This window comes from Agelaius phoeniceus, chromosome 5 (assembly GCF_051311805.1).
Source record: "Agelaius phoeniceus isolate bAgePho1 chromosome 5, bAgePho1.hap1, whole genome shotgun sequence".
Lineage (NCBI taxonomy): Eukaryota > Metazoa > Chordata > Aves > Passeriformes > Icteridae > Agelaius > Agelaius phoeniceus.
In genome coordinates this window covers 45,630,461-45,645,024 of record NC_135269.1, presented here as the reverse complement: position 1 = coordinate 45,645,024, position 14,564 = coordinate 45,630,461, and the positions used below count along the sequence as shown (strand labels likewise).

At 35.4% G+C, this 14,564-nt stretch overlaps 1 protein-coding gene across 35 annotated transcripts in view; it reads left to right on the top strand.

Moving 5' to 3' along the window:
- NRCAM (neuronal cell adhesion molecule) overlaps positions 1-14,564 on the top strand; it is a 144,716-nt gene that overhangs the window by 99,291 nt on the left and 30,861 nt on the right. For 24 of the 35 annotated variants that reach the window (XM_077178920.1, XM_077178921.1, XM_077178924.1 and 21 more), the window contains 11 exons: positions 1,172-1,315; positions 2,346-2,457; positions 2,786-2,952; positions 3,044-3,191; positions 3,750-3,874; positions 5,133-5,162; positions 6,528-6,629; positions 9,468-9,665; positions 9,778-9,848; positions 10,698-10,923; positions 11,213-11,328. In XM_077178920.1, the coding sequence (XP_077035035.1) occupies positions 1,172-1,315; positions 2,346-2,457; positions 2,786-2,952; positions 3,044-3,191; positions 3,750-3,874; positions 5,133-5,162; positions 6,528-6,629; positions 9,468-9,665; positions 9,778-9,848; positions 10,698-10,923; positions 11,213-11,328 (1,439 nt within the window). The remainder of the gene's footprint in view (positions 1-1,171; positions 1,316-2,345; positions 2,458-2,785; positions 2,953-3,043; positions 3,192-3,749; positions 3,875-5,132; positions 5,163-6,527; positions 6,630-9,467; positions 9,666-9,777; positions 9,849-10,697; positions 10,924-11,212; positions 11,329-14,564) is intronic. The other 11 variants (XM_077178928.1, XM_077178927.1, XM_077178932.1 and 8 more) reach the window with 1 other exon arrangement.

Here is a 14,564-nt window from a genome sequence, read left to right as displayed (position 1 = left end):
AGAAAATGCAGGAGAAATGTCTCCATTTTCTTTACAGATGAGAACTAAGGTATTGTCTGAATCAAAAGGTTCCTGTCACAGAAAATGGATGTTAATTTACTTGATTGATCTTTTTTTATGAATTAAAATAAGAATTTCCTTGGATGATAATGTGTTCCACAAATATTCTTTTTCAAGCTTCAATAAGGGTGTCAATTTTGATGATGCAGCCAAACTATGATGCATTTATTTCTGCATAAATACATCTATTTTTCATATTAGTAGATCAGTAATTTTACCATTAATTTTCATTATTAATAATACTTGTGCTTTTTAATACAATAATAATATATCTGGTCTTATTTAGTATGTTCATAAAATATTAAACTATAGATTTTGCGTTTTTATGCAGTGTGGTGTTACAAGCTGTTTTTTTTCATTATACTTCTTTAATGCCATTCAGTTGTATCAGAACTGACAGCTATTACTCTTCTTCAGTATTTTCTTAGAATTTTATTTTCAGTTATGTTCTTGGGTGCTTCTGTGATGCAGAAGCTGTTTGATTCAGCTCAGGCCACTCCAGAGCAGTTGAGGAAATGGCATTGTATAATTCTTACATAAGGGAAAGAGTGCCACCTACTGAAGAACTAACTCTGCTCTTGAGAAGATTGTTTCTTGACTTGGTTAGAAGGAATGCTTATTCTTTACTCTGAGATAATTTTCAACTGAGTATGGCTAATTTTATATTTGGAAAATTATTTATGGTATAACAATCAATTTGAAACTTTAAAGACACAGAGGACTATGTCATTGTATCATTGTATCATGACATTCAGAAATATTTCTGCAATTTTCTAGATATTGACTGTATTTGCCTGGATCTTGTAATATTGGTATTTTTCCTCTGTATTCTGTGCAAAATGCAATCTTAACTTCACTCCCTTAGAAAACAAACAAAAAAACCTCTCAAAAAATGGGAAATCTACCATCCTGACTTAATACCTGTAGAATGAGAAGAACTTTTTAAACTGCATTAAAATTCACATTTTTACTAGTGATCAGTTACCCGGGGAAAAAAAACCAACTTAAAGGGTATTGGTTTTTCACATTCTTCCTTCTTTTCAGAAGTATGAAACTTGCAATCCAATAGCAGTTTAGGAAAGGCAATAACTCTTTTTCTTTACACCAACAGTTGCCCCAGAAGATCCTAGCAGAAAGGTGGATGGTGACACCATTATTTTCTCACACGTGCAAGAAAGGTCAAGTGCTGTCTATCAGTGCAATGCTTCCAATGAATATGGATACTTGCTAGCAAATGCTTTTGTGAATGTTCTGGGTAAGCAAAAGACTTCATATTTTTCTGTTTTCTTGGGTATTCAGTTGTCTCCTGCTAACACACAGACTCTCTGCTCAAGCCTTGCTTGAGGTCTTCGTTGGGAATTGGTTTATTTCCTGACCTCTGTAAAGAGCAAGGGTATACATAGCTTTTTTTTTTTTTTTAGGATATTTCTGAATTTCACTTTCACTGTTCCAAAGTGAGAAGGATAGATGTGAAAGCTGGGAAAAATCGGAAGAAATTTTATCTTTCTTTTGTTTTGTTTTTTTTTTTTGTTTGTGTAAGTCAGTCAAACAGAAGCCCAACAAAGCAGGCAGGAATTAGTGTTGCTTAAGTTAGTACATTTCAATACAGTTTCATTGAGTCTGGATGTTTTGGATTAGTGGAATGGATGATCTCCAAGTTACTGCTGCAAGGGGACATGATTATGCATTTGTCTCTAAGGCTTCCCTGGCATGTGTTTCTGATTACAATACAATATGTTGTGGTCCCTCTAATTCTTTTCACTGAATTTAAAAAAAGCTAGTAGCATAATCCTAGGCAGAATGGCCTCTAGTGACTCTCTTGCAGGAGCTGACAGATGTGTTGATTGACACTGTCCTTTAAAAGACAGAAAATGTAGGTGTTACACCAAAAATGCATCCTAGCTTCTTTCTGCCTGCAGGTTTGTTTGGAATTAGATAGTTTGGTCTGTACCCAGGAGATTATCTTCTTGAAGTACATACTGATTTAAATTTTCCAATTGAAATCATTGCCTTTGGTGCCCATCACTATTACTAGTAAATAGGCATGAAACAGTTGTTTTTCACAAGATAATTTCCCTGCATTAACTTTTCCTCAGGCTAGTACCAGTAGTAGAATGTATTTGAGCCCAGACTGAGACCCAAAATCATCCCAGGGAAAAATGTTTTTATGTAATTTTTTAGGCCATTCTTGATGTCTTTGTATTTTGTATTTGTAGTTATACTTTTTACTATGTATTTGCTATTTGTAACTTTGTAACTATATGCAGATCTCTTTGTCTTTTCAGCTGAGCCACCAAGAATTCTAACTCCTGCTAATAAACTGTATCAAGTTATTGCAGACAGCCCTGCATTGCTAGACTGTGCTTATTTTGGGTCACCTAAGCCTGAAATTGAATGGTAAGCTCCAGCTGTGCTTATGTTACAGAAGATGAGCCACTTATATCTATGGAAGTAAACACTTGAAGCTTTAGAATTCTTCTAAATCTATTTGCAATTTCAAAATAATGTTTTTAAAATATATGCTGTTTGTAATTTGCTAATACAATATTGCATGTACTTAATGAACCAGCAGTAAAGTTACACCTACAGAGTCAAGTTTAAATTTCTTTGAGTGCTTCTGTCTCTATTTTCTAATGTGGCAGTCCTAAGTTTGTATTTTATTGGCAATAAAACCATTCAGAATTTAACTGTGATGCTGGCTAATGATATTACTTCTTGTACAAAGGTTTAAGGGAGTGAAAGGTAGCATCCTGCGTGGAAATGAGTACGTTTTCCATGATAATGGAACCTTGGAAATTCCAGTGGCTCAGAAGAGTAATGCCGGTACATACACATGTGTAGCAAGGAATGAATTAGGAAAGATACAAAATGAGGTGCAGTTGGAAATTAAAGGTGAGAAATTAGTCATTCTTTCATCACCGATTTTCAGAATTTTACAGAATTTCAGACTTTCTGGATATCTAATTTTAATTTTAAATTTCAGATCCAACGATGATCATTAAACAGCCAGAATACAAAGTGATTCAGAGATATGGCCAGGTTTCTTTTGAGTGTATAATAAAACATGATTCTACCTTACTACCAACAGTTACATGGTTGAAGGACAATGATGAACTGCCAGATGATGAAAGGTAAGGACCGCATAGTTTTCCTTTATTTTTAATTTTCTAGGTCCTTTTGTCTGCTCCTTTTCCTGATCTTTGAAAGGAACATACTGACCTATTGACATATTTTCCAAAGACTGATAAACATCATGGCTATCCAATATTTGGTGACTAAAGGACCTACCTAGTGCGATGAAAATATCAAGATAGAATTAAAAATAAAATGAGATGTAAACATTTATACAAACTATGCACACTGGCCTTATAGGTTAAGTGTAAGGTAAAGATAATTGACTTAAGAAGCTAGACAAATAACATAAAACTATTTTGCTCTGGATCACAAATATTTAAAATTTGTTTGAATATATTTGAAAAGAAAAGTGCATTAGAATAAAAATCACTGTGGGAAGATGGTCAAGAGCAATGAAGAAAAAAAAAAAGATTATGTTGTCCCACAGCTTTACTTGGGTAAACATAGCTGTTTAGGTATGTACAAGTATATGGGATTTGATAATGTTTTATGCAAGTTTCTTATTACAGTACCAGTTATTGAAAAATCAGTGGCTGAATTTATTGTATTTACAGGTTTCTAGTTGGTAAAGACAACTTGACCATTATGAATGTAACTGATAAAGATGATGGAACATACACTTGCATAGTTAATACTACTCTGGACAGTGTTTCAGCAAGTGCTGTGCTTACTGTTGTTGGTAAGAATGCTCTCAAACTTCTACTGTTAAGTATGAAAACAGCATTAGATTTAAAGTGAAAAGCACAAAGAGAGTTTTGATTTTTAGGACAGGATAACAGAAATGCCACCTAAGTGTCAATGTGTTTCAGTTTTTAAAAAATGTAGTCTCACCTTACAGTTTGCATTTGAGTCAGCTGCTTACAAGATGACTGAGTAGCTACAGGGCAGATTCATGCTGTATAGCTTTTTATTTTGACCACATCTGAGCTACTACAGGAAATTTAATTTTGGAGGGTATTTGAACATGACCCTGGTAGAGTCACAGAATGGCTGTGGTTGGAAGGTACCTTTAAGGTAATTTAGTTCTAACCCCCCTGCCTTGGGCAGGGACACCTTCCACACAACCTGTCTGGGCAACCTGTTCCCGTGCCTCACCATAAAAAATGTCTTCCTAATACATAACATAAACCCACTCTGCTTTAGCTGAAGCCATTCCCCCTTGTCTTACCACTACATGCCCCTGTGAAAGTCCCTCTGCAGCTCTCTTGGATCCTGTGTATGAGCTGGGGGCTGCTCTAAGGTGTCCCCAGAGCCTTCTCTTCTTTGGGCTGAACAGCCCCAACTCTCAGCCTGTCTTCATAGGAGAGGTGCCCCAGCTCTGTTGTCACCTTGGTGGCTCTCCTCTGGACTCCTTCCAACAGGAACATGTCTTTGTTGTGTTGGGAGAGTGTTATCTCAGGAATCTCTTCAACAACTAAATTATGCTTCAGAAAGACTGAGCAGACTTGGCTGTATGACTTCTCATGGATTGTATTTTTAGCTTAGTTCTCTTTTAAGTTTTATGATTGCAGATTCTTGCCAAATATATTAGTTTGCCCCTTCTCCAATTTGTAAGAAAGTTTTAAGTAGATTTCCTGAATGATTCTTACATGAGTTCAATCTGAGACTCAGAGCAAGTATGTTTGTGTTTTAAAATTCTGCTGTGATCTTAAGCCTATCCAGGAATGATCTAAGCCAAAAGCCTAGCACTCATTTAGGAATTTTTATAGGATTGCTTACTTTATTTATTTTCTTGATCTGTCATTTTAAAAATGAATAAAGTATTCAAGAATGCCTTTTAGCTCTTCAGTGAAAAATTATAATCTATTTTTTTTAAATTAAGCATTTAATAAGTTTACTTTTCTTTGTCTCTAATAACTATAGTCTTTAACTACCTACAGTATTCTGTTTCTTTGGCTACTAACTGATTAAATCCTTTATATTAATGTTCTTTTCAGCTGCTCCCCCAACACCAGCTATCATTTACGGTAAACTAAAACAAAGTTCTCTTTCTACATCATCAGGCAGATATATTGCTCATTTGCCTGTTGCAATTTCTTTTTGCCTTTTTCTTTCCCATTTTCCTCTGTGTGTGTCTGTGTCTGTGTGGTTTCATCCCATTTTACTGACTACTCCATTACTGTAGCACAGAACTTTGGAATGTTACAATGCAGGCTGCTTTATATTTAGGGAATAATTGGTTTTCAGAGATAATTTTAATTAAGATTGGGTATAGGATGGCAATGTTTTTCTCATAGACCACGCTGTAACACAAGTTAGTTATATAGAAAATGAAATATCTAAAATGTAAATCCAGTTCTTTGGTGAAAGGTAATTCACTATTAAAGACTTTGTACCAACCAAATTATGTTGTATGTTAACATTAGTTTTGCAGCCTTGTAGTCCTGCTCTATTTTATTTCATAGTTTATCTTAATTTTACTCCACTCATAAGATGAATATGCTCATAATGATCAGTTTAACTTATAATTGATGAAATCACCAAAATTTTAAAATTTAAGTTAAAACTTAAAAAAAAAATCTGTTAGTCAGGCATAGACTTATATTTGATTATACAGAGCCTTAAATAGTGGTATGTTTTCTGAATTTGGGGGTTCAAGTGCAATATAATAAGCTAAAATACTTTAAGTTGTAAGGGTTTTAAGCACTTTTATGTAAATCCTATCAGTGAAAATGCTTATGTATTCTTACATGAACCTACTTATTAGTTGTGATTTTTGTGTAAAAAATCATGTAATAAATTACCTTCATGAATTTGGAACAGACAATTACATCTTTGTGTATTATAAGGATTTATAATAACAGCTTGCATGGTATTTCTGAGTCTTTTTAAAAGAACGACAAAAAATAATTTAGTAACTTGCAATTAGTTTCTGTTTGAAGTATACTTGTTTTGAATTCATATGAAAATATTTGTAATGGTTCTAGAAAAGCTTCTTTTATATGAATGTTTCTTTATTTTCCATGTTGTATGAGGTATGTCTGTTGCAATAGATAACCACCCATAATCATTGAAAGATAAACTAAAGAGGCATTTCATAATTCCTTGCATCTTGTCACATCACATTTTTATATCACAGTGCACTCAGACATAGCTAAAAATAAATACCAATTCTTGGTAAGGTATAGAAGTTTCCAGGTTACATCAGTTCTCCATTTTTGTCTGTTTTGTAATAATTGCATGCTATTAGTCTTTAAGTCATGCTTACATAAGTGAGTAGACCTGCCCTGCTGTATTTGTGGAGTTCTTTAATTGGAATGTAAGGATTTTTTTCAAATATTAAAGTACATCTTCTGGTTTGGTTACTTACTTTGTGTTCATTTGATTTACAGCTCGGCCAAACCCACCCTTTGACTTGGAGTTGACAGGTCAGCTAGAAAGAAGCATTGATCTCTCATGGATACCAGGGGATGAAAACAACAGTCCCATTACAAGTATGTTTGTTTGTATCTACTACGCTACATTGAAGGTTTTGTTCTAACTGTTCTCAAATTCCAAAAATTTCTGGAATAAATGTTGTGTACAGCGTGGGGAAATGATAAATTAATTCTCTACATCTGCCATTTATTTACATAACATACCCTTAATAACTACTGTACAGCCAAGCAGGAAGACCAGAGGAGCTGGGCTTTTTTATTCAAAACCTTGTACTAGATGATATAGAAGTAATATTTACTGATATGAGGTCTGTCTGACAAAGTCCAATTTTATGAATATGTAGAGAGCAGTCTTGTACGTTGCTTGTATGCTTCTGAAGGAGAGAGCTACTAACATCTTGCATTAACTCTTTTGTAATTCTGTGAATTTGAAATAGTATCAGTACCACCATTGTCAGTGATTATCCATTTCTACTGGTGCAGAAGTTTATTTTTCATGAAAATATAAAGTAGATAGTTTTTCTGGGTTTTTTTCTAATCCAGACCATTATAAGAATAAACCACATCCATAAAACTAAACAATTAAATATCTATACAGTTTTCAGACAGTAAATTGATATTAAATGCTGTTATTCTTCCCATTAAAACATAATGAAAAGTCTTGCTTATATTGAGCAGAGAGGACAAAGGGGGAATTTAGGAGCAAGGAATAAAGATATTAATGTTTGTTTTCCAAAAAATCATGGGATCAGAAAGACTTTTTGGCATTACTTTTTCCCTATGAGCAACTTAATTCAATTATTTCATTATTTATGCAGTGTGTTTTTAGATGATAAGAGCCACAAGTTGCTAAGACCGGTGTGGATGTTATGTTTGGAACAAATTAGAGTGACTTACTGGGTGTTGCTGTCCAGGGTTTGATGGTGGGCTGGTATCAACACTGAAAACAAACCATAAGGATCAGATATCTGGAAAGGAAAATTTGTAAAAGACAGAGTTTCACAAGTTTCTGAACACATGAACGATTTGGGCTGCATTTTAGTGAAACTCTAAGTGATTTTTCTGAAATTTTATGGTCTCAGGCATCTCTAATGGATATCAACTAGCAATATACCTTAAAATATAATATATAGAGATCAATGTAAACAGTTGAATAGTGGTTTATTCATATACATAAACTTTCATTAGTATTCTCATTGTTTTCCATGCCAGAAGTGTTGTCTTTCTGTAGGAATGAGATCACACTGTTGCAAAAGAGTTAATGCTAGGCAGTGTTGTCTCTTGTAGGTTTTTCTAGAACTATATACTGCATGCACTCTCATATTGGAAACTGAACTCTTCTAACTAAATAATGCTGGGTTTAATTATAAAACAATTTATATTCCTGCATGGTCTTCTTAGAGCATGCAAAATAAGGCATTTGCTTTCTAAGTAAGCCTATTTCTTTTGCTGCTGCTATCACTTCAAAGTGCAGTTGAAGACTCAAGGATTGCACTTCATTAGGAGTGATCTGTTTGCACAGTATGACAGACATGCTAGAATCTCTCTGAAAGCTCAGATAGTTTTTTTTCCCTTGAAGTTGCCTATAAATTATTCTACTGGAGTTGCAGGCAGAAGGCTAGTGGACAGGGAAGCAAAAAGCAGTAGTGAACACCTTATTTGGCATATAATATTCTCACCTTTTCAGCAAGACTTTATCCAGGAGGCATCCCATCCCAAGACCTGTATCACTGAGCACACAAATGCAGCAGTAGCTCAGACAGTAATTTGGGGTCAATTCTCCCTCTTACTACTTAGGTCAGAATTAAATCTGCCAGCCAGAAGGCTATGATTAGTACTACTTACCTCTTTTACATCTTGCTCCTGAAATTGTGCATTTTTCTATGTGGTGCTTGCTGTAAGTATTCTTCTAAAAGAAATTTCTAGATGCCGCTCTGATTTTTTTAGTAGTTCAAACAGGATCAATCTTGAGTCACATTCTGTCTCCACCCAGACATGAAATAGAGGAAATTCTTGTTACACAACACACAAATATTTGATGCTCCAGGTAAATATTTGATGCTCCAGGTTCTGTGGAATGTACTCAGACTGTACATTCTTTTCCCATTTTTTTTATTGAGTCCTAAAAATTCCTCCTAAGTCTTTCAGAATTCATGTCTCATATCTTACAGCAAGGTTTTTTGGCTGTTTCACATCTGTAAAAAACGTCCTTTTGTCTTTCATAATGAATATAATTTTCTTTTTGGAATTTTACAAAATTATTTACCCCTGAGGTTGTATGCTTTGTAAGGTCTTAACACCAATCATCATAATGTTCACACAGAGTAGTCTCAAAAAATTTAGTTTCTGAACATACATTCCCTGATTTAATTTGAAGATAATGAAAAGTGCTCTCAAAAACTTTCCCTCAAGTATAGGTTCTTGACTTTAAATAGATTTTCATTATACCAGTTTCACTGTGGAAAATGAAATATTCAGGGAGTTTTAAATTTATACAGGTATTGCCTGCTGTCTGCTTGATACAACTAAGAACAATGTATTTGGCAGTCAAATTCTACTTCCTTGCTGTGATAGTTCAAGGGCTCCCATTAAATTAAAATCCGGTACCTGACAGAGAGCTCTTGTAATAATGTGTTACCTGAGGGATGGCTGCATTAATGACAGTAGCAAAGGATAAAAGTAAGGGTTTATTTTTATATTTCACCTTTATTTCTACTTTTGATATCCACATTATAGATTTGTGTTAGATTTATGTATTTACATGTCAGGTTCCGTGATTTTTGAAAGCGCTGGTTGGAGCAATCCCTTCTGGCTAGCTCATTCAGAAGCGCCTGTACTTGTCTGGGAGGCTGTTTTGAGTTTTGACATGAGGTTGGATTCAATTCCTGCTTGCAGGCTTTGTGGTCGAGTTTGAAGACGCGCTGCACGAGCCGGGCGTGTGGCGCTACCAGACGGAGGTGCCTGGCACCCAGACAATGGCGCAGCTGAAGCTGTCTCCCTACGTCAACTACTCCTTCCGAGTGATCGCCGTCAATAGGATTGGCAGGAGCCAGCCCAGCGAGCCATCTGAGCAGTACCTGACAAAATCTGCAAGTAAATAATTATTCCCACTTCCCAGGGATTGATTCCTGCTATGAATAGCGTTGAGTTTGCTTGGAATCACACAACAGCCACTCTTGTTCACGTGTAAATATTTTATTTTTAGGCCCTGATGAAAATCCTGCTAATGTACAGGGGATAGGCTCAGAACCTGATAATTTGGTAATAACATGGGAGGTAAGATGGGTCTTTTTTCAAGGTTTCGTGTGTTTTCAGGTTTGTGAGTAGCTTTTTTTTAGAACCATACCCAACTGCCTGCTTAAAATATTATTGAAAAAGGGCTAAATTCATACATTTCCCATCTTCATTTTCATGAAAAAAAAGATTTTTTTTTTTTAAATATGAAAATAAGTTAAAGGTGGAGGGCAGATTTCCTTGCGTAATTTGTCAAGATAAGCCAATAATTAGGTAATACAGGATGTTTTGCTGCCAGTTTAGGAAAACTTCAAAATATAAATGGAGGTTTATGTCAAGGAGAGTCTAACTTTTAGAGTGAATACTAATGTGAATGTTACTTCTACTGTCACCTTTTATGATAAACTAATCATTGTGCACTTTCTCAGTAGAAAACTTTGGTTGAAGTTTTTTTCATCATGCCCTTACCATCATGACAGGAGCTGAAGGAGAGCCATGTATAATCAATTTGCCCTCTCAGGCAAGAAGTATTGCCTAGGGTACACTCTTCATAAGGAGGTGGTGCAAGTCTGGTTTTCTCTCTTCCACTTCTTAGGAAATATTTGAAAACAAAATATATATACAGAAATCATAATGTGCTATTTGTGTAAGAATTAGCCACCAACATCATTCAATGTACTTTTTACCAAAAAGTGAAAACTGAAAAAAATGGTCAATTGAAGTGACCTTCTGTAAAAACTAAATTGCATAACTTTCACCACTGCTTCTCTGTTGCAGAGTACAGATGTAAATTTTCAGTGACATTCTATAAAAGAATCAATGTACTTCTTTCTAAGTTGTGATTTTTCAGATGCTTCAGAATATTTTAAAAAATATTTCTTTTCATTTCAGCCTTTAAAAGGTTTTCAGTCTAATGGACCAGGGCTTCAGTACAAAGTCAGCTGGCGCCAGAAAGACGTTGACGATGAATGGACATCTGTTATAGTTGCAAATGTATCTAAATATATTGTGTCTGGTACACCAACTTTTGTTCCATATGAAGTAAAAGTGCAAGCTTTAAATGACTTGGGGTATGCACCAGAGCCATCAGAGGTGATTGGACATTCAGGGGAAGACTGTAAGTTTTGTAGTTTGACTCAGTTATCCTAATTAAAAGGAGATAAATGTGTAGCCTGAATGGTTATTTAAAATACTGAAATATTGATATGGGGAATAGTAGTTATTTTTTTAATTGAAAGGAAGCAATTCAGAGATAGCAAAGGCTTCATGCTACTCTGTAGTATCAATACTGAAAACATAGGAACATTTTAACCTGTTCCATGAGTACAATGCAAAGACTCATTCTAAAAAACTGTTTGTGTGGTTTTTAATTCTAACTAGGTGCTTGTTGCATCCTTTCCACACAGTGCCAATGGTTGCTCCAGGCAATGTGCAGGTTCATGTTATTAACAGCACATTAGCAAAGGTGCATTGGGACCCAGTTCCACTAAAAAGTGTCCGAGGACACCTTCAAGGGTACAAAGTAAGTACGGTCATTCTCTTCCTTCTTTATTACAATAGATCAGTCTCCCTGTATGAGATTTTATCCAGACTGAAGTAACTGACATGGAGGAGGCTCATGCTTTTCCCAAGTTCTGCTGACAAGAGCAAGCTTTGATACAATTCATACAGAGTTCAGCAATGTTCCAGCCTTGTAGCACTAGCTTCCTGTGACATTGTCCTTGAAGAAAAATGGCATGTGTTTGCAATCAAGCTTGCACATGTTAAACAGGCTAAGAAATGGTAACAGTTTTACAGATCTTTTTCCACAGTAATTGAGAGTATGTGAAGAACTAGTTTTGGGAGGACTCTCTTCTAGGTGTAATGCTAAGGTTACTCATTTTCTGCTTCAATATGATCAATCATGTCTTTAATTCAGAGTAACTGGCACTTAGTAGCATATGCTGGGTTCTGTGTCTTTTCGGAGGCCAGGAAAAAGCTCAGTGTAAAAGCTCAACTTAAGGACATATGAAATGGCAGAAGATTCAGAGTGCCCATATAATGGAAGGAAACTTATTCTAAGGTAGTGTTCTGCCTTTGGTCATAACTGAAAAGGCTGTGCTGGAGAAAAAAGACTGCAACTTAATAGAGAAGGGGAGACAGAATGACTTCAAGATTTGAAACTGATGTCCCTGGAGGACAGGGAGAAGTTGCTTCAGTGAGGGTATACTGACATCCTATGTAACAATAGAAGAAAATCAAAGTAATTCCTTCTTTGCTTCTCTGTAAGTATTCTCATAAGGGTGTTCTAACAAAACAGATTACTTAGCCCAAATTAGATTAAGACTAATTTGAACTACTTCTTTTTAAGTGAAAGGAGGTAAAATAAATATTTGAAAAATTAAACCAGTAAAGAGTATTTGGAGAAGATTAAATGTACACCATACTTATAAAATGGAGCAGTCAAGAACATTGAAACTGAACTTCAGTTGGTTACCACATGAATGTGAGTTCCTGGTATGTAGATATCTCTTTCCTGGCAGAAAATACCACCATACAGGGAGACTTAGACTGTCTGATATGTAAGTTCTGTATGACATAGTATGAATGTTTGTAGCTTGTGTACTACTTTGCCACACTAACACAATAAACTCAGTTGAGAAACAGGACTTCACTAGTCTCTTAAATGTTTATCTATTAGATGACAGCTTTACATCGACCTGGTATTTCATGCAGAAATGGGCAATCAAAAGAAAATGTCTGTTATATGAGGATTAAAGAGTTGGAATCTAGTGAAATTAGTGGTAGTTATTAATCAAGTTACAGCAACACTAAAGCTCTTAATCCAAATCACAAAATTTCTGTTAAAGATTGATAATGATACCAAAACCAAAATCCATAGACACACTTCTGCCTGTACAGCAGGTGTTAAGTTCAACAGCATGGTTACAGTGAATTGGCATCATCCAAAGTTTTTTTCCTCTCACTTTCAGCATCTGAGGGTTATCTTCTGTCCTGTGATCACTAATGGGATCACTTTCCTTTCCACGTGATCCAGGGGGTTAGTCATGTCATGAACACTTCTATTTAATTTGTTATGCTTTCTCTATATAGGATATAATTTTTTTTCTGTGGGGAGGAGAGCCACACAATTACACACACTAAGCAAAACTGAAGGTCAAATAAGTTACTTGATAATAATAAGTAAAACAAGCTCACAACCACAGGATTGACAGCAGACCAGAGCACTGAATAGTTTTGCTGTTCTGGCTAGGACAGATGTGACAATGATATATCCCTGAATAAGTTGCAGATGCAGGAAGAATACCTTAAATAATTTTTGCAAATACAGCTAAATCAAGCTAAAATAGGTTAAAGATTAGACAAGGCATGAGAAATAATAAGACCTGGTGGGTAGCTGTTATTAAAAAGCTTTCTCTCAATACAAACTGAAAACTTTTCATGGATGAAGTATCTTCATCATTGACGTAGCTTACAAAGCACATGATGAGCTCTTTGTAAACACAGAAGCAAAACCCTACCAGCACACTCATTCTTTCCTAATTAATAAAATTCTTTGTCAGTAGCCCAATATACAGTGTTGCACTGGGGGCAGATTTCTTAACAAAGAGAGAACTAAGAGAGTGACTCAAGAGTCACGTCTTGAAGGCAGATGTCTGAACAAAGCAGAAAGATGTGTAACAAAGCCGTCTACAGCACATAATTCATATTTTGCTCTTGTATTAATCTAGCTATTACTTAATATACTGCAGTACTATAAAGCTTTTCAAACTTAGGAAGAAATTATGGAAAATGTGATGCACTCTATTTTATTATAGCTTTCAGTACCAATAGTACCAACACTTCAATTTTTGTTAGTTTGTAAATGATTTTCTACACTAGCTGATAGGATGAGAGCTATAGGATGACAGCTGGTGATATTGAAAAACATTAACTCAAACCATGTAAAACATAGTGGCATTTAAAAGTGAATGGAGTGAAATGGTATGTTGAAAGCTGATGTAAGTGCAACATTGCTTTATAGCTATCTAGCTGGGCTTTGCAAGTCTTAACAGCCCCTTTTTTTTTAAATTCCTATGTGAAATCCCAGCTTCCTAAATTTAAGAGATGTTTTGCAGTTGGTCTGAATAGGAATAGATTTTTTATTCATTTAGATTTCTTAATGATCTTTAGCTTGTGATCTTATTCACATGATAATGATGCTGTGAAAAATAAACAATTATGTATTTGAGGCTGACAGTCTCAGGAGTAACACAAGTCTTTTGGAGGGGCAGCTATTAATATCTTTCAAGTTACCATGGTAGAGAGACTGTGTAGTAAAGAGGGTGCAGGGAAAGCACCTCTAAGGCTCATATGTGGTTTCTTAGAAACTCAGTCAGCTCAATGGACACCAGAATCAGCTTTCTCATCTGATCAAATTGCCACATAATTGGAGGGACAGTGTTCCCATCCCTGGGTGGAGATCATTCCAGTACTGTAACCTTAGAGTAATGTCAGAACTTGTGTGTTTTTCCAGCCAAGTCAAAACTTTTGATTTCTTCCCCATTGATAGGTAATCTGACATCAAGGAATAGCATGGTCAGGGATGTGATCTAACAAGGAGCCAAAGTCCAAATCTGCTTGGAAAGGCCTGTAGACGTCTTACTGAAAGAATGGATAACTTCTGCCTCTCAGATAGACTGGATAGCAGGAGAATGATCACAGACCAAAGTAGTTCCCAGCCAGAACTTGTAGAAAACTGGTTTTGAGCATTGGCAG